The sequence below is a fragment of the Moschus berezovskii genome, chromosome 1 (assembly GCF_049115385.1).
Source record: "Moschus berezovskii isolate FMDL1 chromosome 1, NW_MosBer_1.0, whole genome shotgun sequence".
NCBI classification, from domain to species: Eukaryota; Metazoa; Chordata; class Mammalia; order Artiodactyla; family Moschidae; genus Moschus; species Moschus berezovskii.
Genome location: NC_142460.1, coordinates 4,203,928 through 4,231,449, shown reverse-complemented (window position 1 = coordinate 4,231,449; position 27,522 = coordinate 4,203,928). Strand labels below are relative to the sequence as shown.

Here is a 27,522-nt window from a genome sequence, read left to right as displayed (position 1 = left end):
GACAGTATGGTACTGGCACAAAGACAGAAATATAGATCAATGGAACAAAATAGAAAGCCCAGAGAAAAATCCATGCACCTATGGACACCTTGTCTTTGACAGAGGAGGCAAGAATATACAATGGAGAAAAGACAAGCTCTTTAACAAGTCGTGCTGGAAAAACTGGTCACCACTTGTAAAAGAACTAAACTAGAACACTTCTAACACCATACACAAAAATAAACTCAAAATGGATTAAAGATCTAAACGTAAGACCAGAAACCATAAAACTCCTAGAGGAAAACATAGGCAAAACACTCTGACATAAATCACAGCAGGATCCTCCATGACTCACTTCCCAGAGTAATGTAAATAAAAGCAAAAATAAACAAATGGGACCTAATTAAACTTAAAAGATTTTGGACAACGAAGGAAACTATAAGCAAGGTGAAACACAGCCTTCAGAATGGGAGAAAATAATAGCAAATGAAGCAACTGACAAAGAAATAATTTAAAAAATATACAAGCAGCTCCTGCAGCTCAATTCCAGAAAAATAAATGACTCAGTCAAAAAATGGGTCAAAGAACTAAACAGACATTTCTCCAAAGAAGACGTACAGATGGCTAACAAACACATGAAAAGATGCTCAACATCATTCATTATCAAAGAAATGCAAATCAAAACCACAGTGAGGTACCATCTCACCCTGGTCAGAATGGCTGCTATCAAAAAGTCTACAAACAATAAATGCTGGAGAGGGTGCAGAAAAAAAGGAACCCTTTTACACTGTTGGGAATGCAAACTAGTACAGCCACTGTGGACAACAGTGTGGAGATTCCTTAAAAAACTGGAAATAGAACTGCCATACGCATACACACTGAGGAAATAAGAATTGAAAGAGACACGTGTACCCCAATGTTCATGACAGCACTGTTACAAGAGCCAGGGCATGGAAGCAACCTAGATGTCCATCAGCAGACAAATGGATAACAAAGCTGTGGTACATATACACAATGAAATATTACTCAGCCGTTAAAAAGAATGCATTTGAATCAGTTCTAATGAGGTGGATGAAACTGGAGCCTATTATACAGAGTGAACTAAGTCAGAAAGAAAAACACCAATACAGTATACTAAACCATATACATGGAATTTAGAATGGTGGTAATGAGGACCCTATATGTGAGACAGCAAAAGAGACACAGATGTATAGAACAGTCTTTTGGACTCTGTGGGAAAAGGCGAGGGTGGGATGATTGGAGAGAATAGCACTGAAACATATACATTATCCTATGTGAAACAGATCGCCAGTCCAGGCTCGATGCATGAGACAGGGTGCTCAGGGCTGGTTCACTGGGATGACCCTGAGGGATGGGATGGGGAGGGAGGTGGGAAAGGGGTTCAGGATGGGGGACACATGTACACCTGTGACTGATTCATGTCAATGTATGGCAGAAAACACTACAATATTGTAAAGTAATTAGCCTCCAATTAAAATAAATTAATTAAAAAATGTGTTGACTGTAATAGTTCCTATTTTGATTAGTAAAGATGTGTTTGAGCCTAGTTACAATGATTAAAATTTACGTCTGAAACCGCAATTATGTTTGCACCAACCTAATAAATGTCCATCCTTGTTCTGTGCGCTGACCCCTAGCACCACCACTGGGCCAGATGCGGCCATGTCCCTCCCTCTGGTGCCGAGCCTGTTCCGAGAGCCTAGGGGAGGCAGAGCTACAGACGTGGTCCTGGGCCTGGGACCAGGGCGCACCACCACAAGGCCTGAGTGGAAATAGAAACTGCTCTCCAGGGTCGCCAGAAGGGTGGGCATGGGCAGGAGGGGAGCTGGAGCACCGCATGGTAGCCATGGCGAGGGGCAGCCTCAGAGCACATGCAGGGCACCCCCTACTCACAAAGCCACCGGCCTCTGGCTGGCTCTGCTCTAAATTCCCTGCTGTGACACTGCTTGGGGTGGGGGTGGGGGGGGCCTGTGGGGAGATAGCGCCGTCACCCTCCCCCACTGCTGCCCCACGGGTGACTTGTGCGCCATCCAGGTCCGCGGCCGTCCTGGAGCCCTTAGGGTCCCGCTGCTGCTCACCTAGCAGGCCCTCGGCAGGACCAAGACAACCCCATCACTGGTGCCTGCAGCTGAGGGCCTGACGGCTGCAGGCCTCACTGAGGGACAAGCACGTGACTGCCTGGTGCAGGAGCTTCCAGAGGGGAGCTCTGTCACTACTCCCCAGCCCTGAGGGGACCAAGGCGGGGTAATGGGGCAAACACACTGCCCGTGATACAAAGGGAGGCAAAAAACAGAAAACATATTACAAAGAACACTCCCAGCCCACATGGACCATCTGAAGCCTGGTATTTGTGTGCTCTGGAGCCCACCTAGCCACAGTACAAGACCCTTCCCCACCATGACCCCACTGTGCCCTCACCTCCAGGCATCACCTGGCCGACGTCCTGAACTGTGAGGACTGACAGCTTCTCCTCAGCGTCCACTCTGATCACCCCATGACTGAGGCCACTCATGGACAGCACAGCTCTTCTTGGAGGAGGGCCCCCCAGGTCAGGCGGCCTGGAAACAAAATTTATTAACTGATGAGGGGACAGCCCCCTGACAACAGGATGATGTGCAGCAACATGCCGGCTGGGACCAGGCTGTGGGATGCTGGCTGCAAGACCCCAGGGACAGGGTGCATCCCCTCAGGTCTGCATGACACCCCATCCCATGCGCTCCACAGCAGGGGACCAGGGGGCCGTGGGGACTGCAGTGATGCTGCCTGCCTTCCAAGGAGGGCACAAAGGTGACCGCTTCCACCAGGCAGGTGGTACCGGGACAGTGCCCAGAGCCCCAGGCAGCAGGTGAGCAGAGTCCATGCTTCCTGGGAGCAAGCCCAGAGGATCCAGAGACCAGAGGAGGTGGCGTGGAGACACGGCAGAAGAACAGCAGGCCACACCACCCATTCCAGCCAAAGGCCATGGAGCTGCAGCATACTGCCCCAAAGCAGGGTCCCGACTCCCGACTGCGGGAAGCCAGGGGCAGTAGAGCGGCCGCTGTTGCAATGCCAAGTTTGGGCCTGATTGGTTTTGCAGCAGCAGGAGGTGGGAGGCTGAGAATCAAAGGTCAAGTCTCCTCCAGTAAGAATAAACCAGTCTGCTGAATACAAGAGTTCACCGCAGAACAAAGGCATGAAGAACCCCCTGTGGTCTGGGGAGGATAAAGGTGATGTTTTTAACGCTGATTCTTATCAATATGTTAGGATTTCTTACTGCTATGGATAAATAAACAACATAATAAAAGACCACAACTGAAACTCACTCTCGAACAACTGAGCTGAGATTGGGAAATTAACAGAGTGCCCGCAAATGTAAGCGCATGCCTTCTTCCTGAGGATGGCACTTGGGGGCATGGACAGCAGCCTCAGGTGAGCAGAGATGACCGGGCAGGAAGGCAATCCCACTGGGGCCTGGGGAGTCACGTGGGTGAGCACAGAGCAGGAGGCTATGTCTCTCAGGCCTCCCAACCCCAACAGAACAGGGCGAGTCCTGGGCTGCAATAATCCAGAGATGGTGGTCCAGGGAGCCACCATGAAACTGTGTCACAAATCAGGACAGCCGGTGAGGGACGTGTGGCCAACAAGGGGTGCAGATGTGGCGGTCGGGGCAGCCCCACTATGACATGAACACACCTGGAGACGGGCCCCAGACCAGGCACTGCTCACAGTCTCTCTTGATCAGGAACCAATCAACCAAATTTGCTCTCACAAGTAATTCAACTGTACGAGGGAAAATTAAGTGTCTACAAGACAGAGCGAGTGATCAGCTACCTGCGGATGGCCACGGTGAGCGCCTCCGGCGAGCTGGCACAGGGGCAAATGACCTCTGGCCTCAGCCCTCTGGCCTGGAAGACGTTGAGGAACGCATCACAGGAGGATATGGACCCTGCGTGAGACAGAGTGGACACGAGAGCTGAGTGGAAGGCAGTTAGGCACCAAGCGTGGAGGATGCCCAGCGCAAGGCCCGGATGCTGTACCCCTTCACTTCAATCAACCTGTCAGTCTCATGGTTGTGGGGGCTGCTTCCACAAAAAACAAGACGCGTTTTCAAGCCACTCCAGTACTATTGCCTAGAAAATCCCATGGATGGAGGAGCCTGGTAGGCTGCAGTCCGTGGGGTCGCTAAGGGTCGGACACGACTGAGCGACTTCACTTTCACTTTTCACTTTCACACATTGGAGAAGGAAATGGCAACCCACTCCAGTGTTCTTGCCTGGAGAATCCCAGGGACGGGGGAGCCTGATGGGCTTCCGTCTATGGGGTCACACAGAGTCGGACACGACTGAAGTGACTTAGCAGCAGCAGCAGCAGCAAATAAGAAGCCGACTTTCACCCCTGGCATTGAGTCTGAGGTCTGACAGCCTCGCCCACCTACTGGCAGCTGTGCCAAATGGGAGGCGACCCCGGCCACTCACAGAGCCGGAGTTGAACCTTCTGCAGCATGAGGCCCGGCCCTGTAAGCACCTGCTCCTGGATGTACCTTGCAGCTGCAGTCTACCAGTGGCTTCAACATGCCTCTCCCTGCAGGGGCAGCCCAGCCCTTCAACCCTGCTTCTCTGCCCACTTGCCTAGCCACCATCTGGGGTGGTGCTGCCTGCTCAAGGCCTAAGTCAGCACGGCCTTGCCCCCACCAGGACCAGGGCTGCACCCCAACCTGCAGCGTTCTGCCACAGGGAGGCTCAGGAAAGGAGGGAAACCTGGCTATGGGTCCTTGCGTCCAGCAGAGGACAAACAAGACAGTCCAGATCGCTCGGAGCATGAGGGAAGCAATGGGCACTCAGAGTGCTGGGATCTGAGGTCTGTGGGATGACCGGCCTGGGGAGGGGCTCCTGGTAGCTCAGCAGCTGCGCCAAGAGTGTGGTGGAGATGCAGAGGAGCCAGTGGCCTGTGGTGCTTTGGAGGCAGGACGAGGGGCTCAGGGGTGGATGGAGGGAATAAGAGGCTTTGTGGTGCTAGAAGGTGGGGTGCCCTCCCAACAGTTAGGTACCCAGAAGCCCAGGGTTGTCAGGGCCACGCTATACAAGGGTTCTGGGGTTGGGGGGTGGGCGGTACTCACAGGGGTTTGCACCATCAGCCACGATCAGCAGGCGCAGGGAGCTGAGGCTGACGTCCCTCTGACCTCGCTGAGCCAAGAGAGACCAATGCATGTCACGGGACTTCACCAGTGCAGCTTGTGCTATGGGGGAGCAGGATGTGCCTGCATCACAGGCAGGCAGGTCCATAGAGCAGGCCACACGCTCCCCACAGCCCAGCCTCTGGGCTTCCCCCCACCTGGCCTGCCTGGAAGCCAGCTCAGTGCAGGGGCCATTCTGACTCTCTCCCTGCTCCCACCACACCTGCCTCTTGCTCTCCAGCTGTCCTTCCCCAGCTGCCCCTCCCTGGCTGCCCCTCTCTGGCTGTCCCTCCCTGACAGGGGGGACCCTGCTCCCTCTAGTGGGAGGGTGCACAGCTGAACACCCCTCCTAGGATTCAGTTTTCATCCGTCAGACAGGGTCATCAGAGACAGCCCCCAACAGGGCACAGCCCACGTCCGCACTCCGTAACCGGCAACATCATTAGTGTGGTCGACACGCACTGGGCACCCAGGACACAGCAGGCCCACCAAGCCCTGCTGGAGCAGAGCCTAGGGACAGCCAGCTCGTGCAGGGGTGGCCATGCTCGGGAAGCACCGACTGACTCTGGATAGACAGCAGGGTGGGTGTGGCCCTGTGGGCAGCCTCACTACTCTGGATCATAAACTGCTTTGTTTCAACAATCAGCTTTGCTACTGGTGGCTTGAAGAGCCCTAACTTCAAATTCATGCCATCTCAAGAGCTGAGAATCAGGAGCGTTTATGTGACAGCATGAAGTCAGGAGTCTGTGGCCATGCTGGACAGAGCCATCCTCCTAGAGCCCCCTGTTCCCAGCACTGCAGAGTCAGGCTGTGGGGCGGGGAAGCCTGCCCTGGCCCCCGCCTGCAGTGCTGTGTGCTGCTGTATTATTTCTTAATCACCAAAGATTAACTCAAAGACCCCTCTAAGGAAGGGTGCACAGACGGACGATGTTCCTCCGTTACCTTTATACACACACACTTTCTGAATCCAGGAGAGTGGGTTCGCCTTCATCAGCGCATATGGGATGCTGACCACATGTATCCTGTTCAAGATGCTCTGCGAAGAGACCCGCGGTTGTGGGGGAGGGGCCCACCAGGAGAGGCACAGAGTGTCAGAGCTCTACTCACAGCACAAGGGCTGACTCCACCAGCCACAGCGGGGCCTGGTGTTGCCCATGGGCGCAGAACACGAGCAACCTCCCCACAGTTAGACGGTATAGACACAGCACTCACTGTTAACACTCCATGCCACAGGCCGGCATCCCTTTTGAAATCCAGCACATTTGTTAATGTTTCAGCTGAAAGTGGACAAAGATGGTTAAACAACCAAGCAACCCTCCTCACAAGTCACATGCATTTTCAGAGGCACCCTGAGATGATTATATCATCAACAAATAGGAGTTCTAGGAAACACAGCACTTCCAAATACCATGTCCCAACCAGTCAATAATCTTGGTAAATGTGAAAGCAGGTCACGCAACTGCGAGTTAGCAGAGAACAAGCTGACTGCTCTTCTGGAAACACAGGGAGCAGCCACACTCCAGAGGCTGCAGAAGTGCGCGCCTCCCTCTCCTCTCAGATGTGGGGCAGACAGCAGTGGAGGATCTCTTGTTCCCATGCCCCGCCCCCGTCTCAGGTCACCCTGCAGCCCCAGGATCATAGCATGCCGTGTCCCTCCCCTCCCACAGGCCTCGCTGGATAAGCTCTGGGAGGGGCCAGAGAGCTGCCCCAACCCTTACCTTCCAAGTAGCCGCATGCCTGGGTCAGAGCCTGACACTGCGCCAGCAGGGACGCATGGGACACCGCCACTCCCACCGTACTTCCCTCCTTGCTGGTTTTGTACTGAAAGATTCCAAAGCATGAGCTCATGGGGTGACATTTCTGGAGGCTATCCTTCAGTCACCACAGGTTCGGCCAGAGCCCACAGTATGCCCGGACCCTCAAGGTGATGCCCTCAGCTGACGTCAGGCTCACCCTGGGTGGGTGAGGGGCGACTGGGCACGCAGGTGGTCCCCAGGGAGGCAGCAGGGGAGGCTCTGGGTGAGGCACCGCACCTTTCTGGGGTGAAGGAAAAGCACACATGGAGGTGCCCGAGCGCGGGGCCCGGGGAGGGCACTACCTCGATGTAGGCGGTCTGGGGCCCTGCATCCTGCACTGCCGGCTGCCAGTCCTTGGGGGGCTTGGTCAGGTGCTTCCCATCGATCACCAGCCAGGTGAGGGGGGGCCAGCCTGTGAGGGCACAAACGGGGATATGCAGAGGCAGGGTCAGAGGGCCCTGCTCCCTCCCGACACCTCTGTGTCCAACAAGCTGCCCGAGCCACTGAAAGGTGGGCAGGAGCCCCCGTCTCACTTGACCTTCATGCACTTATGTTTAATGACCACTGGCCGCCAGGCTGGTCAGCACAGGTCTAGACCCTGAGTCAGGTGAGGAGCGAGATTCACCAAAGTCTAAAACAAGGCCCCACTTTTGCTGAAGGCTCCTTTGTCTCTGTAGCAGTTGCTGCCAGGAAAGAATGCCCAAGGGCCCAGTTTAGCAGAGAACCCTGACACATGCTGCCCGCCCGTGGGCCCACCTTTGAAGGTCACCACCTCTCCGGTCTGAGCCTTGGGCAGGCCTTTCTGACAAGCATCCGTGGTCAGGGCCAGGGAGATGCCACAGCTGCCCAGCAAAAACCCGACCTGCTGGCTGCCAGCATCCTGCAGAAACAGAGGGGCAGGGGCTCGCTCGCACACAGGACGGCTTTTCTCAGCATGTGCAAAGCTAGACCAGGTCAGCCCAAGAGGTGTGTGCATATTTCCCTCAAAATGAAATACTTAAGTTCTTAAGTTCAAAAGATAAAGTTCTGGGTAATTGACTAACTTCTCAAAGATTTTCTTGCAAATGACACTTACTAGCATTTTAATGAACTCCAAAAATAATCGCACTGAAATTTACACTTGATTTGTGTTTGAAATTTACAGATTAATCTGGGGAGGTCTGACCTTTAACAATCTTAATTATTTTTACACAGAATACATCCTTCAGTAGCGTTTTACCATTTTCTTCTTTTAAGTTTTACAAAGTCGAATCTTTCCCTAAGAACCCTGTATTCAAATATTTGCATATCATATATATCACCCTTTGGGATATACTGCCTTTATTCACAAGTTTTACTTTGAGGATTCTCGAATTAGAATATTTCTTGCTGATAATGCTCATGTTAATAATTACCTGAACACTGGGATACAACAGAAAACTATGATTTTCTAAAATACATGTTGAGTCTACTCCTAAAATAATACACTTTTCAGTAATCAGATTACTGGTATTTATATCTAAAGTGTAATAGCTATCTAGGACATCAGCCCCTCCCCCACTGGCAGCCACCCTGTGAGCAACAAGATCTGCTCACTGTTTTGGAGGCAATCGGAACACAGGAGGGTCTCAAGTCATGTGTTTATCACTGAGAAATGAGCTGTAACACATCTCTGTAATGACTGACTCATCCAGAAGTGAAAATTATTATCAAGAAGCACATCATTTTGAGAAAAGGTTGAACAGAATCCCATCAGATCCCAAATTCTATTCGTTAAAATAGAATTCGTTCGTTTCTGTTGGGATATCAGCACCAACAGGTGTTCCTGCGCCTTTCTCCCAGTAAGACACATGAAAGGGCATCTGCGCGAAGCTGCCCTAGCCTCTCTGAAGCCCGTCCGCCCGTCGTCCCCAATAAGAGGCGCCTGGAGTGAGGACACGAAGACACCCGCACTGGATGCCTCGGGACCACGAGCCCAAGCGGGCACCACGCTCTACCTTTCTCGTGAGCGGCACTTCAATGGGGACAGGAACCAGCTCGGCCAGGAGACACCCGTAGAACGCAACCATGAACATCACCGGGTCACTGTTCGGGAACACCAGCGCCACCTACAAGAGCACAGAGTAAAACTCTGCAATCCACTTGGGAAGAAGTCAGTCATCTGCATACCTGCTGATGAGACAGACTTTAGCTCAGAAAATGTTCCTTTGTGTGTTAATACTTGGTTCTTAAGTTTTCACAACCACGTAACTTCTATTTCATGCTTTTTAGGTTAAAGTCTTTACTCCACATGTAACAAAAAATGTTAATTTAAATTCCTGGGCCTAATGAAAAGCAAGTCCAGCAAAGGAAGTCCAGCCCGGTCTGCCAGTGGGTCTAGATCCACCTCCATCCACTCTGACCACTCAGGGACAGGTGTGATGGACCACCACCCACCATCAAGTAGCCCAGGACAAAAACAGCTGGACGTGAAAGGAGAACCCAGAATCAAAGTATATCCAAGTATCTTCCAAAAGGGAAAATCTGGACACTGAAGTTTAATGGGACAGATCGTCACTCAAGACTGAAACACTTACAGGGGGGAGTGGGGGGCATAGAATACCTCAGCAAGACCCCGACCCCTACACCTGCCCTCTCCCTCCGAGTCTCCACAGGGGGCCCACTCCCTGCTCTCATCTGGTGAGCATGCTGCCACAGTTTAAATTACACGTTCTCAGGACCTCCCTGGTGGTCCAGTGGTTAAGACTTCACACTCCCAATGCAGGGGACCGAGGTTTGATCCCTGGTCAGGGAACTAGATCCCATGTGCCACAAGCATGGCCCAAAAAATTACATATTCTATTACATTTATCTTACATTTTCATAAAAAAAATTTTTTTGAACACAGAGATTTAAAATGACAAAAAGCACTAATGAAAAACAGTACCCTACACCGTTCCCCACCCGCCAAGGCAACCACTTCTAACACGTCTTATACCCTCCCCTTAGCCAACTCTCTCGTCTTATCAGACACTATGTTCATCCTGCTGCATCTCACGTCTGAAGGTACCGGACAGGCGCTTTACTTCCTTTCACAGCAGACGAACCCTGAGCCCTCTGCCCTCTTGCCCTCTCTCTTCTCCCGTCATCCCAGTGTCCATGTCTTACAGTATCTGGTTAAGTCAAAAGCTACTTAGCAATATTTGTAAGGCCATAATATTGTAATAAGTGTGCTTGAAACCTAAATGGTAAGCCAGAGCAGTATATGAGGAGACTGTTAACACAGAGCCTTGGATAACTAATAACCCTTTAATAAGACAAAACTTGAGCTACATCTATATTCATTCGGTACTTGAGGTCTGGAAATCAAGTTTCTAACAAGTTTCTTGAAAATGGCAAAGATCTCCTTTGAAGGTTGATGTTAATAAGTGTTTGTCCCACCAAAAGGACTGTGAGCCTTGAGACTTGATGAGCATACACGTGAATATTCATTGGAAGGACTGATGCTGATTCTGAAGCTCCAATCCTTTGGCCACCTGATGCAAAGAACTGACTCACTGGAAAAGACCCTGATGCTGGGAAATATTGAAAGCAGGAGAAGAGGACAACAGAGTATGAGATGGTTGGATGGCATCACCGATTTGATAGACCTGAGTTTGAGCAAGCTCTGGGAGTTGGTGATGGACAGGAAAGCCTGGCATGCTGCAGTCCACGGGGCTGCAAAGAGTCAGACATGACTGAGCGACTGACCTGAACACATTTTTAGAGAATCTCTTATAAAGAGTTGTGTCTGCTCAATTTTATAAAATACATTATCACACGAGGATGAACTTGCCACCCACCTCCGATCACTAACTCCCTAACTGCGATCTCGTCAGCCTTTTTATAACTAACTCAACTATGTGGATCCACTTACAAGTCGATCCACATAGTTGGGTTAGTTATAAAAAGGCTGACGAGATCATAGTTAGAGAGTTAGTGATCAGAGGTGGGTGGCAAGTTCATCTGTAAGTATGTCCTTGCAAGAACCTTCCTCCAGAGAAAGAAATGAGTGATTCTTAGACTCACTGTAAAGCACAACATGAGTCTGGGTTTCCAGCAGGTCTGTCCTAAAGCATCAGGTACACGAGGTATGGTCTGGTACTGTTCACACTTCTACAGCCAAGCTCCACCCTGTCTTCTGCTGGGACAGTCACTGCCTCTTTCACCAGCTTCATTCCCTGTGTGCACTGGCCAGCTTTCTCAGAAATGCTCCACTGGGTTGTCAAACCTGGTCAGTAGTATTTCCAAATAACTAGCCAGGCAGGTAAGCTCACGGTTTCACCAGCTGCTGACCAGTCGGCCCACCTGAGGCCTCATCCTCCTGGTCCCGTTTGGGCTGCTCCTTGGCTCGCAGCTTGAGGTCACCCTGGTAGCTCTCCTGTCTGACCACCCACTCGTATGCTGAAGCACTTCCTCTGCTAACTTCCCGAGACAGTGCTTCAGAGCCAACTGTCTGAGTACTGCCTGTGTGAAAACAGTGCCCCGTCCTCATCGTTGTGGACTGCCCAGGAACAGACCTGAAGGTTGAAAATGCAGCTCCGTGTCCTCCAGTATCACACCAAGAAGCCCAGCCCTGGGGCTGCTGGGCCTTCCCAGACAGCCCACTCTCCCTGAAAGCTGCACCCACTCTCTAGTACCTGGGCAGGTGCCTCGGTGTGGGCCCCTGCACCCCCACAGGTCCTTCACCCCAGCTCTGGAAATGGTCTGGCATCACTATTATGATGCAAAATTCCCCTCTCTCCTCTGAAAGTCATCTTAGAGGGCAGCCTTCGTGATCAAGTCTAACCTGCACTGTCCTTTCTACTTTCCATCTCTCAGTCTCCCCTACTAGTATCTTTTCCTTGACTTACAGAGCTATATCCTCACATCAGATCTCCAGGGATGTTAATACTAATATTTTTAAAAACTTATTTTCAGCCTCTATCTTTCCTCCAGGCTGGTTTGTTTCCTCTTCCTCCCTCCCTTTCTCCCGCAGTTTAGTTCAGTCGCTCAGTCATGTCCGACTCTTTGTGACCCTATGGACTGCAGCAGGCTTCCCTGTCCATCACCAACTCCCGGAGTCTGCTCAGACTCATGTCCATCAAATCGGTGATGCCATCCAACCTCTCATCCTCTGTTGTCCCCTTCTCCTCCTGCCTTCAATCTTGCCCAGCACCAGGGTCTTTTCCAATGAGTCAGTTCTTTGCATTAGGTGGCCAAAGTACTGGAGCTTCAGCATCAGTCCTTCCAATGAACATTCAGGACTGATTTCCTTTAGGATTGACTGGTCTGATCTCCTTGCAGTTCAAGGGACTCTCAAGAGTCTTCTCTAACACCACAGGTTTGAAAGTATCAGTTCTTCAGTGCTCAGCTTTCTTTATGGTTCAACTCTCACATCCATACATTACTACTGGAAAAACCACAGCTTTGACTAGATGGATCTTTGTTGGCAAAGTAATGCCTCTGCTTTTTAATACACTGTCTAGGTTGGTCATAGCTTTTCTTCCAAGGAGCAAGTGTCTTTTAATTTCATGGCTGCAGTCACCATATGCGGTGATTTTGGAGCCCAGAAAAATAAAGTCTCACTGTTTCCCATTGTTTCCCCATCTATTTGCCATGAAGTGATGGGACCAGATGCCATGATCTTAGTTTTCTGAATGTTGAGCTTTAAGCCAACTTTTTCATTCTCCTCTTTCACTTTCATCAAAAGGCTCTTTAGTTTTACATCAATTTTTGCCATAAGGGTGGTGTCATCTGTGTATCTGAGGATACTGATATCTCTCCCAGCAATCTTGATTCTAGCTTGTGCTTCATCCAGCCTGGCATTTCGCATGATGTACTCTGAATATAAGTTAAATAAGCAGGGTGACTGTGAAGAAAGCTGATCGCCGAAGAATCGATGCTTTTGAACTGTGGTGTTGGAGAAGACTCTTGAGAGTCCCTTATACTGCAAGGAGATCCAACCAGTCCATTCTAAAGGAGATCAATCCTGGATGTTCATTGGAGGGACTGATGCTAAAGCTGAAACTCCAGTACTTTGGCCACCTCATGAGACGAGTTGACTCACTGGAAAAGACTCTGATGCTGGGAAAGGTTGGGGGCGGGAGGAGAAGGGGACGACGGAGAATGAGATGGCTGGATGGCATCACCGATTCTGTGGACATGAGTTTGAGTGAACTCCGGGAGTTGGTGATGGACAGGGAGGCCTGGCGTGCTGTGATTCATGGGGTCACGGAGAGTCGGACACGACTGAGCGACTGAACTGAACTGAACTGAACTGAAGCAGGGTGACAATATGCAGCCTTGACGTACTCCTTTCCCAATTCATTATTCCATGTCCAGTTCTAACTGTTGCTTCTTGACCTGCATACAGATTTCGCAGGAGGCAGGTAAGGTGGTGTGGTATTCCCACCTATTGAAGAATTTCCCATGGTTTCTTGTGACCTTTCTCCCCCACCTCCCCTTTAATTTTTCTGCCCATTTCTTGGCCCTTTGGTTCTTTTCTTTCTCGCGCAAGTTTCTGTCCTCACACACCCTTGGCTGCTGATTCACATTAAAGACTGAGGCACCTGAAGAGCTGCCTGAAACTCAGCATCATCCTGTCCACTCACAGCTCCTCTGCTGGGTACGCTGACCTCAGAAGCCCCTCATTACAGGGGATGTCACTGTTGAGTGGGCTGGTTTTCACCATTCTGAACTCCCTGTTATACCTGGCCTCCTCATGTCTGGCTCAGTCTGCTGAGAGCAGTGCTGTGGGCAGAAATTCCCACAGTGGCGGAAATGTTCCTTCTCAACATGCCTTCTCTATCAAATAAGCTAGCTGTCAGTCACAAGCAGTGACTGATCCCCAGAAACAGGATTCGCACAACTCTTGGTTAATTTGAACAGCCCATGTAGCCACTGCCGACCGTGCTGGGCAGTGCAGGATGAGGAACTGCACTGGTGGGAGTGCAGGTCAACAGCCTCCTCTGTGTTCCATTCTGGCCAATGGGAAAGAGAGGGCTTCCCGGCCACACGGAACAGGGAAGGAGAGGAATATAAAGCACCCAGCATTTCAAAGTAACATCAGCGATTCCTCATAAAATATGAGCTTTGGAAATGTAACATTAATACCTGATATTAATATTTTTATTAAAACCAACATATATGAAGTGGAAGAGTAAAGAAGTTGAAGAATCAGAGGCTGTGCAATGAGTGAGAATAAAAGGAACCACCATTTTATCTACATCAACACAAACTTTCTCAACATTCATTACTTTTCAGAGCTGACTTAAACCCCTTGTGTTAATGCTGTGCGTCGAAACAATCGACAGAGCACTGATGTCAGCAGAACGGATTCTTGGCCTCCGCTCTCACTCCCTCCCTCCAACAGAGGTTCATTTGGGTACTTACTCTGTCTCCAGGTTTAAGCAGCGGTTCGTTCTTATTAGTCAGTTTATTAAGTAGCGTATAAGCTAGCTTTAAACTTCGACTCCAAAGCTTGCCTAAAATAAAATAAAAATACTAACAATGTAAAATTTAAGATACTAATAGTTACCATTTTAATGTAGCAATCGTAATACTCCATTATATACCATTATTACTCTATTGTGAAAATGCAGATATTAATAGTTGCCAATTGACATTTTCACAATGCAATAATGAACATCATAGTTCATTTCTCTTAGAAACAAATACAGATTCATTTTTCTTAACAGAAAAATAAAACATTTTATTATAAAAAAATTCAGAATACAGAAAAGCCAGCTGAAAAAAAGCATTCTTTCTGTTATGTACATATGTGTATACACACATAATATGCATAATTTTTAAAAAATGGGATCATATTGACACTTCGCTCTTATTTCAATCAACTGTGAAACCAACTGTGAAATCACGGTGAATGCATTTTCATTCCACTATGTCTCACTCATCCCCTTACACAAGTGGCACACAGTTCACTTTGCCTCTACAAGAATTCACGATGTGGGTGCTATCTTCATTACTGCTCTTCACTCAAGAGGACAGTCAGGGAGATGCTAGGTGACCCGGTACTGCCACAGCTGCTAGAGAGGGGTGTCTGGACCCCTCACACACATACACTACAACACACCACACACACACGCCACACAGACACACACTGTCACAGACACCACACAACCACACACCACACACACATCATGCATACACACACCACACATATCCACAGACACCTCCAGCAGGTGGCAGGTCTCTGTGTGGATAGGAGAACAGCAGTGCTCAAGCCCAGGAGGGGAGGGGGGGCCAGCCATGCAGCCGTGAGCAGCCAGGACACGTGGCCGGTGACACCTGTAGCACAAGCTGCTGACAAGCACAGATATCCAGAACACAAAAATGCTACAAACAGCCCCGAGTAAAAGTGTACAGAAGACTCAATCAGTTCAGTTCAGTCGCTCGGTCGTGTCCGACTCTCTGCGACCCCATGAATCACAGCATGCCAGGCCGCCCTGTCCATCACCAACTCCCGGAGTTCACTCAAACTCATGTCCATCGAGTCCGTGATGCCATCCAGCCATCTCATTCTCTGTCGTCCCTGTCTCCTCCCACCCCCAATCCTTCCTAGCATCAGACTCTTTTCCAGTGAGTCAATTCGACGCATTAGGTGGCCAAAGTATTGGAGTTTCAGCTTTAGCATCAGTCCTTCCAATGAACACCCAGGATTGATCTCCTTTAGAATGGACTGGTCGGATCTCCTTGCAGTCCAAGGGACTCTCAAGAGTCTTCTCCGGCACCACAGTTCAAAAGCATCAATTCTTCGGCGATCAGCTTTCTTCACAGTCCAACTCTCACATCCATACATGACCACAGGAAAAAACCATAGCTTTGACTAGACAGACCTTTGTTGGCAAAGTAATGTCTCTGCTTTTTAATATACTATCAAGGTTGGTCATAACTTTCCTTCCAAGGAGTAAGCATCTTTTAATTTCCTGGCTGCAATCAGCATCTGCAGTGATTTTGGAGCCCAAAAAAATAAAGCCTGACACTGTTTCCACTGTTTCCCCATCTATTTCCCAAAGACTCGATAGCATTTAACAAAAGAGAAAACCTAAAGGATGAAAACAGGAAAAGACTGCAACCTACCAGCCATTACCAGATTACCACCACAATAACTATCACTGTGTTCTCAGATTAGCTCAGAGGAATGCTGCCAATGGCAGGGAGAGGGACTCTCACACCAGGGAGCTGAGTGCAAACTGGAAAGGTCTGCAATTACCTAACAAAGGTAAAGACGTCATTATCCTTGACCGAGCTAGCGCCTCCTCTCTTAATATTAATACATGCTGTACAAGAATGCACGCTGTGTACCAGGCAGCACTGACTGTAACAATCAAGATGGAAATGACCCAATGTCCACCAACAGCAGGATGGTTACATAAATTCTGAAATAGTATTCACTCCTCAACGGCAATAAATGAGCCACAACTATATACAACAATATAGATGACTCTTAATGCAGTAAGAGGCTCCACCGCCAAGCAGGAATGGGCAGTGACGGCAGACCAGCACTCCCATCCAAAATGATTTTAAAGCTAGATAAAACGCAAGACCATCTGCTGGGGGAGGTGACTCCAGGGAAACCCCTGGGGAGGGGAGCTGATCTTCCACAGCTATTCTTGTAAAAACTGGGGTGCTTGGGGTTCTGCCACCCATAGGACATCAGCACTTCATGGTCTTATGCCCATCAACTGCTGCTGCTGGGGCATGGAGACCAGGGCCCCCAGAAGAGTCTGCTGAATCCCAGGGCTGTGCATGCATGTGGGAGCCCTGGAGAAGCCATTCAGAGCCTTCAAGTCACTATGATACTGAATCCCAGGCCATGCATGCAGGTGGAAGCCTTGGAGAAGCCATTCAGAGCCCTCAAGTCACTATGGAAGACAAAGATTATGGATGGGGTCACTCAGAATACAATAGTTTAGAGAATCTGAATAAAGGAAAACAGAAAATCTCCAAACTGAAGTATATATAAAAAAGAATGTAAAATATAAAAAAGGTTATTAAAGGCGCACGGGACTCAGAGAAGGTATTAACATAAATGTAATCAGAGTCCCAGAAGGACAGGAGAGATAAATGGGGAAGAAATACTATATCAAGAACTTATGGGTGTAATTTTCCAGAAACTGATCAAAGATACCACTCCATAGATTAACGAAGGCGTGTGGTCCCCAAGCAGAAGCTTCCAAAGAACATCACAGCTAAATGCATCACAGTAAGACAGACCCGAGGCAGAGCCAGAAAGCCATAGAGGGACGAGACAACCCCTCATCCAGAGAGCGGCAGCAACCCGGCCTCTCACTTCTCAGAAGGCATCACCAAGCCTGCAGAGTCCAACAGCCCTGACCCCTTCTAAGAGGGAGATGCAGGAAGTCCCGCAGCCAGAGGAGAGGTTATGGGGGAAACACAGGGAGGCGAGAAGGAACATTTAGCCAAGGAAAGAAAACAGCATGAGTCCTGACTTAAGAAGCAGAGCAGTGAATGGTGTCTTACGAGGGTAGTAGGTACAGACTTAAGATGCAGGACAAGGAGGTAACGGCCTCAGGCAGGGATCTTCGGGAAGCACCAAGGCAGAACGAAGCTTGAGAAGGGCCCGTGAAGGGGAGAGTAGACAGCGGCCTTGCAGCCCCTGCAGGACTCCCCCAAGGACAGTCCTGGCTGAGCAGGACACAGGCCCCATTCCCACCCCTCATGCAACCTGGACCCGAAAGCTGAATTGGACAGGTGAAGGCTGTCCTCACAAGTGGGCAGCAAGCTCCTTTCCTAAAGAATTACAGACATCTGTCTAACAAGCACAGGTACAAAGCCTGCAAACAACATACTGGCAAACAGAACTTAGGCATTTACTTAAAGATATTAGGGCCAAGCGGGATCTATTCTAGGAATGCACAGGCTGCTTAAACATTTGAAAATTATTCAATGGAACTTATCAACATCCGTTAGATCATAGAAAAAGCAAGAAAATTCCAGAAAACACATCTGCTTCACGTTAAAGCCTCTGACTGTGTGGATCACAACAAACTGTAGAAAATTCTTAAAAAGACAGAAATACCAGACACTTTACCTGCCTCCTGAGAAACTTGTATGCAGGTCAAGAAGCAACAGTCAGAACCAGACACGGAACAATGAACTAGTTCAAAATTGGGAAAGGAGTACATCTAGACTGTATATGACTCACATGCTGAAATCGAGAGAAATATCAACAGTCTCAGACATGCAGATTACACCACTCTAATGGCAGAAAATGAAGAGGAACTAAAGAGCTTTTGATGAGGGTGAAAGAGGAAAGTGAAAAAGCTGCCCTAAAACTCAATATTCAAAAAAACTAAGATTATGGCAACCAGTGCCATCACCTGGCAAATAGAAGAGGGAAAAGTGAAAGCAGTGACAGGTTTTATTTTCTTGGGTTCCCAAATCACTGCAGACAGGGACTAGAGCCACGAAATTACAAAGATGCTTGCTCCTTGGAAGAAAAGCTATGACAAACCCAGACAGCATATTAAAAAGCAGAGACATCACTTTGCCGACAAAGGTCCATATAGTTAAGGCTATGGTTTTTCCAGTGGTCATGTATGGATGTGAGAGTTGGACCATAAAGAAGGCTGAGTGCCAAAGAATAACTGCAGTGCTGGAGAATAATCTTGAGAGTCCCTTGGACAGTAAGGAGATCCAACCAGTCCATCCTAAAGGAGATCAGTCCTGAATATTCACTGGAAGGACTGATGCTGAAGCTGAAGCTCCAATACTTTGGCCACTTGATGCAAACAGCCCAATCACTGGAAAAGACCTTGATGCTGGGAAAGACTGAGGGCAGGAGGAAAAGTGGGTGACAAGAGGATGAGATGGTATGGCATCACCAACTCAATAGACATGAGTTTGAGCAAGCTCCGGGAGATGGTGAAGGACAGGGAAGTCTGGTGTGCTGCAGTCCACCTGGTCGCAAGGAGTCAGACACACAGAGGGACAGAACAGCAACACACCAAACTAGGAAAGGAGGAGAGAGAAGTCACATGACCATCTTGACAAAGCAGAAGAGGCCAATGCATGTCCAAAAGCTTTGAGCAAATTAGGAACAGAAGTGAACTTCATTAACCTGATGAAGAATTTCTACCATAAAACAAGCAAAAAAGCTACAGTAAACATCTGCATCTTTCCCAGCATCCCAAGTGCTGTCCATATAAGACGGGGAAGGGCTCGTGCTGCACTGGTGGCTCCAGCCAAGGCGAGGCAGGGACAGAAGCACCAGGAAGGCCAGGATGACACATCACTGCCCATAGGTACTTGACTGTGGACAGGATGCTCAGGACTATTGGCTAAGAGATCAAAAAGAACACAACACTTTAGCAAGATCACTAGATACAAAGTCACCATTCAAAAAAGCAATTGCTTGAGTTCCCCCTCCTGAACCCCCCTCTCACCTCCACATGGGGCGAATTCATGTCAATGTATGGCAAAACCAACCAATATAATATTATAAAATTAAAAAAAAAATAAAATTAAATTAAATCATAAAAAAAAAAAAGCAATTGCTTTTCTATATACAGGCAACAAGGCGTAGAAAAGACAATCATTTCATTCCAACAGGAATAAATCTAACAAGATTCCTGGACTCAAAAGTATAACTCTTCACTGAGAAGATTACTGAGAGAAACTAAAGCAGACCTTGAAAGGGGAACATTCCAGGGTTGTGAACTGGAGGATTCCACAATCACCACACTGATGGGTTCAATGCAGTGTCAGTCACTATCCTGGAGGATTTTTTCTGGAATGGATGCAGTGATTCTAAAGATTACTTGGAAATGCAAAGAGCCAAGAAGAGTCAAGGAAATCCTGAGAACTGATCGCAGAGCAGGACTGACATTCAACGCTGACTCACAGCTCCAGTGACTCAGGAAGCCAGGAAGCAGACCGTGGGTGAGACAGAACAGACCCACGAGCACATCTTTCACCTGGTGAAAAGCCGTTGGACTGCAAAGCCGTCCCTGGGGGAAGCACTGATTCTCACTAATGATCGTGGATCAACTACATTCAGAGGAGAGAAAATGAGTCCAAGTTCACCCCACACAAAAGAAAACTGCAAACAGATCATAGCCCTAAGTGAGAAAAGTAAAAGGTGTCTCCAGATGAGAAGGGAAGAGAAAACCTGTGTGACCTGCAGTTCAGCAAAGCTTCCAACACTGGACAGAAAGCACAGAGAAGCGGGAAAATAGATAAATTAGACTGCATTAGGCTAAGGCCTCTTATTTATCTAAAGTCACAGTGAAAAGTGTTAAAAGGCAGTACAAAGGGTGGAAGAATTCATTTGCAAAACATGTACTGCAGAAAAGCCTCCTAACTGAAACATAAAAAGCATCAGCAAACGGACAGAGAAATGAGCTGAAGATCCGGGGGCTTCCTAGGAGGAGAGCTCACGTAGCCCACAGCGTGTGAGGAGCACCCTCAGCGCCAGAAAGCCAGAGTCAGCACTGAACTGGGCACCACAATGCACACGCCCCAGGAAGGAGAAAGGAGACAGGGTCCAGCACGGGGTGGGGGAGTGGGAACTGCCCGGCAGCTCACCCCATGCCCACAGCAGCACAGATGCCCACACACGTCCACCAAAGACCCACAGAGAATGATCACAGCAGTACAACATGCAGCAGCCCCACCGTGGACAACCCAGATGTCCACCAACTGTGCAGTGTGGACGTCAGCAGACGGGTGAAACAACACCCATGGGCGAGAATGAGCTGACCACACAGAGCCCGGGCGCATCTCAGACAGTGCCAAGCAGGACGCAGCCCAGGCACGTGAGACTTGCTCACACCAGTGGTCAACAGGGCACTGGCCCTGGCTGTGGGCGATGCTGGCCTGGGCACGAGGAGTACCTCAGGGCCAAGTAGTCCATGAAAACACACTGAGCCCAAAGTACGTGATTTGTGTTACATAAAAAAGAAAACGGAACCAAAAAATGCCAAACAAAAAACAATAAACACTGCTTGATGCCATTTTTACAAAGTTCAAAATGAAACAAAACTGAACTCCACTGGTCAGAAAGGCACACACAGACGTGGAGTACAGCGGATGGTCTCTGCTGGTGGGAAGGGTAGCAGGTGGGACGGTGAGGCAAGGCTGTTTCCCCACCCACTGTGTCAGCTCATCAGGAATCTGCTCTCCCCTGCCCCACGAGCTCACATCTGTGTGGCCCCTCAGCCTCCTGCTGACACTTGCCATAGGTGAGGGTGTAGACGGCCTTCCCGGCGGTGTCCAGGGCAGTCAGGCATGGGGCTTTGGGCTGTGTGGTACCCCACTGCTGCAAGGCGGCCAGCAGTGAGGGCGGCCAGGAGCCCTCGGCCAGGGGCTCCCCTCGCAGCACCGCCATTTGGCTGCCCTCGGGCTTCGGCTGGTTCGGATCTGGCTGCTGCACTACAAACAAAACGGACATGTGAAGACCAGCATTTCTAGAACCAGGTACACACTCTGCTTGTTAGGCCTCACGTTTTATCATTCTCTTCTTCAAAAGCACCAACTCTAAAAAAGCTACCATCACTTCTTTAGATTTCCTTATCGTTACAATAGTCACAGACCAGCTGACCAAGGATGGAAACAAATCAGGATGAGTCCTGTGACTGTAACCAGAGAGTCACAAGGACCCCAGGCTATCACCTGAAGACACCTGAGAAGCAGGTGTCCCCACTTGTGAAGGATGAGAACAGAATAACCTCCTCAGTTTGGGCTCAAACCATGTTGGAAGAAAAAAAATAAAGTAAAATGTATTATATTTTCAGTGGATATGTAACCAAGATTTGCCCAAATGTAAGAAAGACTTCCTAAAAAGCATTCATGGAATTGAACTCTGAATCTGAAAGGCGTGATGTGATCACACGGACAAGCCCTAACAGCCACGCTAACCCCCAGGTAGGGGGAAACACCAGAGCTGGCCTAAGGGGCGACTGCACAGCAGTGGCGCCGAAACCAAGGGCTGGGGGCCAGGTGCCCTGAGGCCACGACAATAGGTCACACACTGGTGTATTATACGGGGCTTGACTTCTCCTTTCCTACAGATTTATACTTCTTAGTAAGTCTACACTCTTCTTTCCTAAATATGTGTATATATATAATTCATAAATCAGAGACAGGAATTCTAAAAAAGAGTCCAAACTTTGATGAAAACACAATGCTTTTAAACCAAGGGAAGACAAGTAGTTCAGACTTAGAGTTTAAAAACTGAAATCATGGAAGTAAAATGAAGTCTCAGATGCACTCTTACAGAGTCCTACCACTAAGCAAGGCACAGAGACACCGTCTCTTAACTACAAGTAGGGCACACAGTGCCCAGGGTCATGTGTGATGGGGAGGTCACTCCACACACATGACCAGAGCCTGGACACAGACCGTGCTTTTCTACATTTTCTGCCATGGCGATAACCACATCATCACACCTGGCAGTCTCCCTGCTCGCACAAACTGGAGGGCCAGTGTCGGAACGCTCACCTTCCAACAGCTCCTCGAAATCATCCACGAAGAACTCCTTCAGGGGAGGGCGCTTTGGCCTCTTCAGGGTGTTCAGAAGCTGCTGGATCTTGGAGGACACTCTGCTGCTTACGGGGACACCTGTCACAGGAAGAGAGCACTGAGGTCAGAGGTCAACCACACGAGCGTGTCAAAAGTTGTGAATCTAACCAAGCTTTGATGGCCCATCAAACAGACAGCCTGGAACTTATCAGCTCATCGGACAAACATTTACTGACGCCTTCCAGGAACCAGAATTTGTAAGCCAGTGGTTTTCAGAGTGGCCCAGGGACCCTCAGGAGTGCCCGACGCCCTTCCAGGGGCTTCGTGAGGTCACATGAGATGCCATTTGCTGTCCTCTCTCACAAGCACACAGCGGAGGTTTCCAGAGGCTGCACAGTGTGGGCGCCCAGCAGATGGGAATCATGCAGACGCTGCTCTCACGCCTGCAAACAAGACTGCTCGCTCACGGCATCTCACTACACGGGAGCTGCTCCTGGGACTGTGTGCTGTTCATGCTAAGATGTAATGAGTTCAGTATTGCTATTTTTCAATGAGTTAATAAATATTTTAACAAATCTTTAATTTCTAATTGGTAAATATCCAGGGATAACCCACATAAGCTAAAAGCTCTCTGGCGTCCTCATTAATTATTAAGAAATGCTATTCTGGGGGACGTAAAGTTAGCCAGCAGGTAAGTCTGCCCTCAAACACCTCACAGTCTGCTGCATGGAAACAAGCAAAAATATGTACACGTGCCAGCAAAAAAGAGCACCCACCACAGTGACAAGTCCTCGGAGGAAAAGGCATGGGGAACATGAGTGGGTACACTGGTAGAAGAGGCGACAGAAAGGCCTGGAGCCCCAGCCACCCCTGAGCACCACGAGGCATGTGGCACCTCTCTTCTCCTGGGCTAGGTCAACAACTGAAACCTGCATTCACTGGCTTGGCCTCTGCAGGCCCCTTTACAATACCAGCACTTTGAAAGAGTCTGACTCTTTCCTTTATTAAGTAGAATAGGCCTCACTCTGCATCTGCTTGAGGTTTTCTCAGGATTCAATTCAGATATCGCTGGCTGAACAGCACCTGAGAATCACATCCAGGCGCACAGGACCCCCACTCCTCTTTTGAGGTTCTGGGCACACTGCTGTCCAGTACTCCACTGTTGTCACTGTTTTTTTCTAGTGCAACTAACAAGCACTGTGAGAGGAGACGCTTCAAGACCTCACATATACCCTGACCCCCATCCAGCTCTCTCCCTCCATGTAGCAGCCACCAGCACTCTATCAGATGCAAGCTTTATTGCAATGGTTCCTCAATTATATTCCAACTTAAGCAGCCCACTGACACTAACAGTTGCCACCTGACTTCCTTCCTTCCTTCCTGGCTCTCCTGAGAAAAGCTACCAAAGACCAAGACAGTGGCAAGATACGATCCCTGCTATTGCAGTCTTTGCTTCCTCTAGCACACAGAGCAAAAAGCCTGTGTACATGTACACGTGTGCATACTCATGGATATGCACACACCCCATACACAATACACACATGCACACAGGCAGCACCACACACACAGGTCCCTGTCTTAGAATCCTGGGTGCACACAGCACCCCGGTGCTGAGCTCCTTGCCAGACCCCTCTTCTCCACAGCAGGAGCCTGGCTCCCAACAGCAATGCCGCAGTTCCACTCCATCACAGATGTGACATGATTCCCCGAGTCCCACCCAAACCAACACAGGAACAGCTACAAACGAGTTCAGGCTGGCAAGCCTTGCCCAGGACTGAGGGCACTGCATCCCCCAGACAGCTCCCCCTCCACCCCTCAAGGGTGGCTATGCAGTTCTTGGGGATACAATCAGATTTATTTCTTTATAGTTCTTTTCAGTATTGGGATTCCCCCTTCTTCTCATCTTTTAGTTTCTGTTTTAAATGTGCAGAACATATGTCTAAAAATCACAACTATATAAAAAGATAAACTCAAACAACTGTCACTCTGCCCTGAATTCCTGGCCGTCCCACCCCGCCCTCTGCAGGACCAGCCCCTGCTTTCTGGTTCCTCCCTCCTGTTGGATGTTCTCCTGCTTCTCACAAGGGAGGTGGTAAACTACAAACGTTCCTTTCTTCTCTGTTTTTTCACGTAACATCTCCTGGAAAACACCCTCATTCCAGGTCATAAAGAGCTTCTCATTATTCCTGAAAGCCGCACAGGCCTCCACCACGTGAATGTACCCAGTTTATCCCACAATTTGAGAGGCCTGGACGGCAGGCAGTTCCCACTATTCCTGAGAGCTGCCCAGTCCTCCACCATGTGACTGTTCCCGGTTTAGCCCACAATTTGAGAGGCCTGGACGGCAGGTAGTTCCCAATGTTTTGCAAGTACAGACAGCACAGCAGTGAGTGAGCTTGCGTGTACACACTTCCTGATTTCTGGAGGTGTGCACTCAGGGTAAATGCCCATGCTGCGCTGCTGATCCAAATGGAAGCAAAGACTCAGATTTTAACATCTGCTTCCTCAGAGAGGCTGACCTACTTTGCATTCCCACCAACAATGTGGATTTCTCTAGTAATGAAAAAGAATGAACATCATGTGTAAGAGCTATTTTTATATCTCTTTTTGTGAACTGTCTGTGTATTCTGCTTATTTTCCTGTACTAGGAGCTGGAAACTTCTTTAAAGACTGATAAGAGAGTATTTGGGGCCATGGAACCATCTCCATCATCACAAAAGCAGCACAGACGATTCGGGAAGCCTGGTGTGTAGCCCCAAAAGCACCTTGAATCAAGATGAACAGAGAAACATCCCAATGAATACATTCTGGATTGAAAAAAAGAGCAAAGGAAACACAGAGTAAGTGGAAGCAGAGAAGTAACGTAGATGAGTAGAAATAAACATAATAGAGAAAAGATAAACAATAGAGAAAAACGGTTAAATTAAAGCTGGTTCTTTGAGAGATAAGTTCAATTGGCTCACTAGCTAGGACGATTAAGACGAAGAAAGGAGGTCCTAAGGACAAACGCAGTGAGACAGCACCACGGGTCCCGCACACGCAAGGACGACAGGGGGCCTGGAGAGCAGAGACAGAATGGATGACTCCTCCAAAGACACAGGACTGACTGGAGGTAGAAAGTCTGTTTCCTCTGATGAGAAAACAGAGGAGGAAGGAACGCTTCTCAATTCATCCTGAGATGAGTACTATCCTGATACCAAACCAGAAAAAAAATATCAGACCAGTATTTATCTCAAACACAGACACAAATTCTAAAAAAAATACAAGTAAATCAAATCCACAATACGTCAGAGAGGAGGACTCCACAACCAAGTGGGGTTTATCTTGAGGACGTACCTCCTTTGGCTTAATCTTCAAAAGTCAGTCAATGAAATGTACTATATTAACAAACTAGGAAAGAAAAACCGTATGATGAGCTTAACAGATTTTAAAAATTATTTAACAAAAATCATGATAAAAACTTTTCAGGAAACTAGAGGGAAAAAAAGGAACGCCCCCAACCTGATGAAGAGCAACTATTTAAAAAAATCCATGGTTAACATCACAATTAAAAATTGAAAACGTGGATGCTTTCCCCCTTAAATGGGAAACAATGTGTCCATTCTCAGTATTTCTAACTATAATTAATGGAAGTCCTAGACACTGCGACAAAGTCAGGAAACTAAATGTTCCTATAGGTGGACAATTGGGAAAGAAAAGTAAAATTGTATTCATAGACAATATGGTCATGCACGTGGAAATCTTATAGAATCTACCAAAAAGGCTACTAGATTTAATGTAAGATCAATATACAAGAATCAACTGTGTTCCTAAAGATTAGCAATAAACAACTGGGAAAAAATTTAAATATCACTTGTAACAGCATCTAAAAATATAACATATTTTGAGATAATTTTAACCAAATATGTGCAATACCTACACAATGAAGGCTACAAAAAACAGTGCTGAAAAAATTTTTTAAAGTGCTAAGTAAATGTAGAGATATACCATATTTATCAATTGAAATGTACAACACCATTAAGAGGCCAATTCTCTCCAAACTGATCTAGAGAGTCAATGAAGTACCAATCAAAACCCAGCAGGAATTCTGGTAGAAATTTAAACTATTCAATTTGATGCAATGGAGCTAGAATAGGTAAGGCAATTTTTTAAATGAAGAGCTGAAGGCAAACTACAGTACACAATTTTAAGGTTTATTATAAAACCACATATAAAACCCGCATATATAAAATCATGACAGTGCGGAACTGGTATAAAGACAGAAAAAGCACTAGAACAGTATACAGATCCCCAAAGTAGACCTCTCTCATATGTGGTCCACCATATGCGGTCCATCATCATTAAAGATGCCAAAGAAACTGGAGGGGGTATTACACGATCCTGGAACAACTGGACATCCATACACAGAAAAGTAAACTTAGATTATATCTTGCATTGATAGTAAATTTAACTCAAAATGGATCATGTACCTAAACATAAAACTACAAAATTCTAGGAGAAAATATAGGAGAAAACCGTTAGATCTTGGGTCAGGAAAGTATATATTAGATATGACACAAAAATAGAATCCATGAAAGAAAAAAAATGGTAAACTGGACTTCATCAAAATGAAAGGCTTCTCCTCTCACTATTAGAGGATGAAAACACAAGCCACAGACTGGGAGAAAAAAAAAATTATAAAGCTGATACAGAACTTATATCCAGACTATATAACAAACTCTGAAAACTTAAGAAAACAAACAACACATTTTTAAAAACAAGCAAAAGATTTGAACAGACCCTTGTTAAAAGATATACAAATGGGAAATAAGCACATGAAAAGACGCTAAACATCATCAGTCATTAGGGAGATGCAAATTAAAACTATAAGGGGACACCTCTGCACAACTACAAGGATGGTCAACATATAAAAACCAACAATACCAATTCTTGGCAGGGATGTGGGAGAACTGGGACTCATCACTAATACCTGGGAGGTGAAATGGTACAACCACTTGGAAATAAGTTTGGCATTTTTAAAAAAATATTTATATTTATTTATTTGGCTGTATGGGGTCTTAGTTTCATCATGGGGATCTTTTATTGCAGTGC

The 27,522-nt window shown here is 47.9% G+C and overlaps 1 protein-coding gene across 4 annotated transcripts in view; it reads right to left on the bottom strand.

Moving 5' to 3' along the window:
- The window catches only part of DIP2A (DIP2 acetate--CoA ligase A), a 119,202-nt gene that overhangs the window by 54,423 nt on the left and 37,257 nt on the right, over nucleotides 1-27,522 (bottom strand). For 3 of the 4 annotated variants that reach the window (XM_088834954.1, XM_055415861.2, XM_055415879.2), the window contains 12 exons: nucleotides 22,411-22,530; nucleotides 21,148-21,342; nucleotides 14,320-14,411; nucleotides 8,925-9,035; nucleotides 7,705-7,828; nucleotides 7,251-7,360; nucleotides 6,871-6,973; nucleotides 6,365-6,429; nucleotides 6,095-6,188; nucleotides 5,096-5,215; nucleotides 3,811-3,925; nucleotides 2,419-2,558 (listed from right to left, as the gene is read on the bottom strand). In XM_088834954.1, coding sequence (XP_088691080.1) covers nucleotides 2,419-2,558; nucleotides 3,811-3,925; nucleotides 5,096-5,215; nucleotides 6,095-6,188; nucleotides 6,365-6,429; nucleotides 6,871-6,973; nucleotides 7,251-7,360; nucleotides 7,705-7,828; nucleotides 8,925-9,035; nucleotides 14,320-14,411; nucleotides 21,148-21,342; nucleotides 22,411-22,530 — 1,389 coding nt within the window. The remainder of the gene's footprint in view (nucleotides 1-2,418; nucleotides 2,559-3,810; nucleotides 3,926-5,095; nucleotides 5,216-6,094; nucleotides 6,189-6,364; nucleotides 6,430-6,870; nucleotides 6,974-7,250; nucleotides 7,361-7,704; nucleotides 7,829-8,924; nucleotides 9,036-14,319; nucleotides 14,412-21,147; nucleotides 21,343-22,410; nucleotides 22,531-27,522) is intronic. The other variant, XM_055415889.2, reaches the window with a different exon arrangement.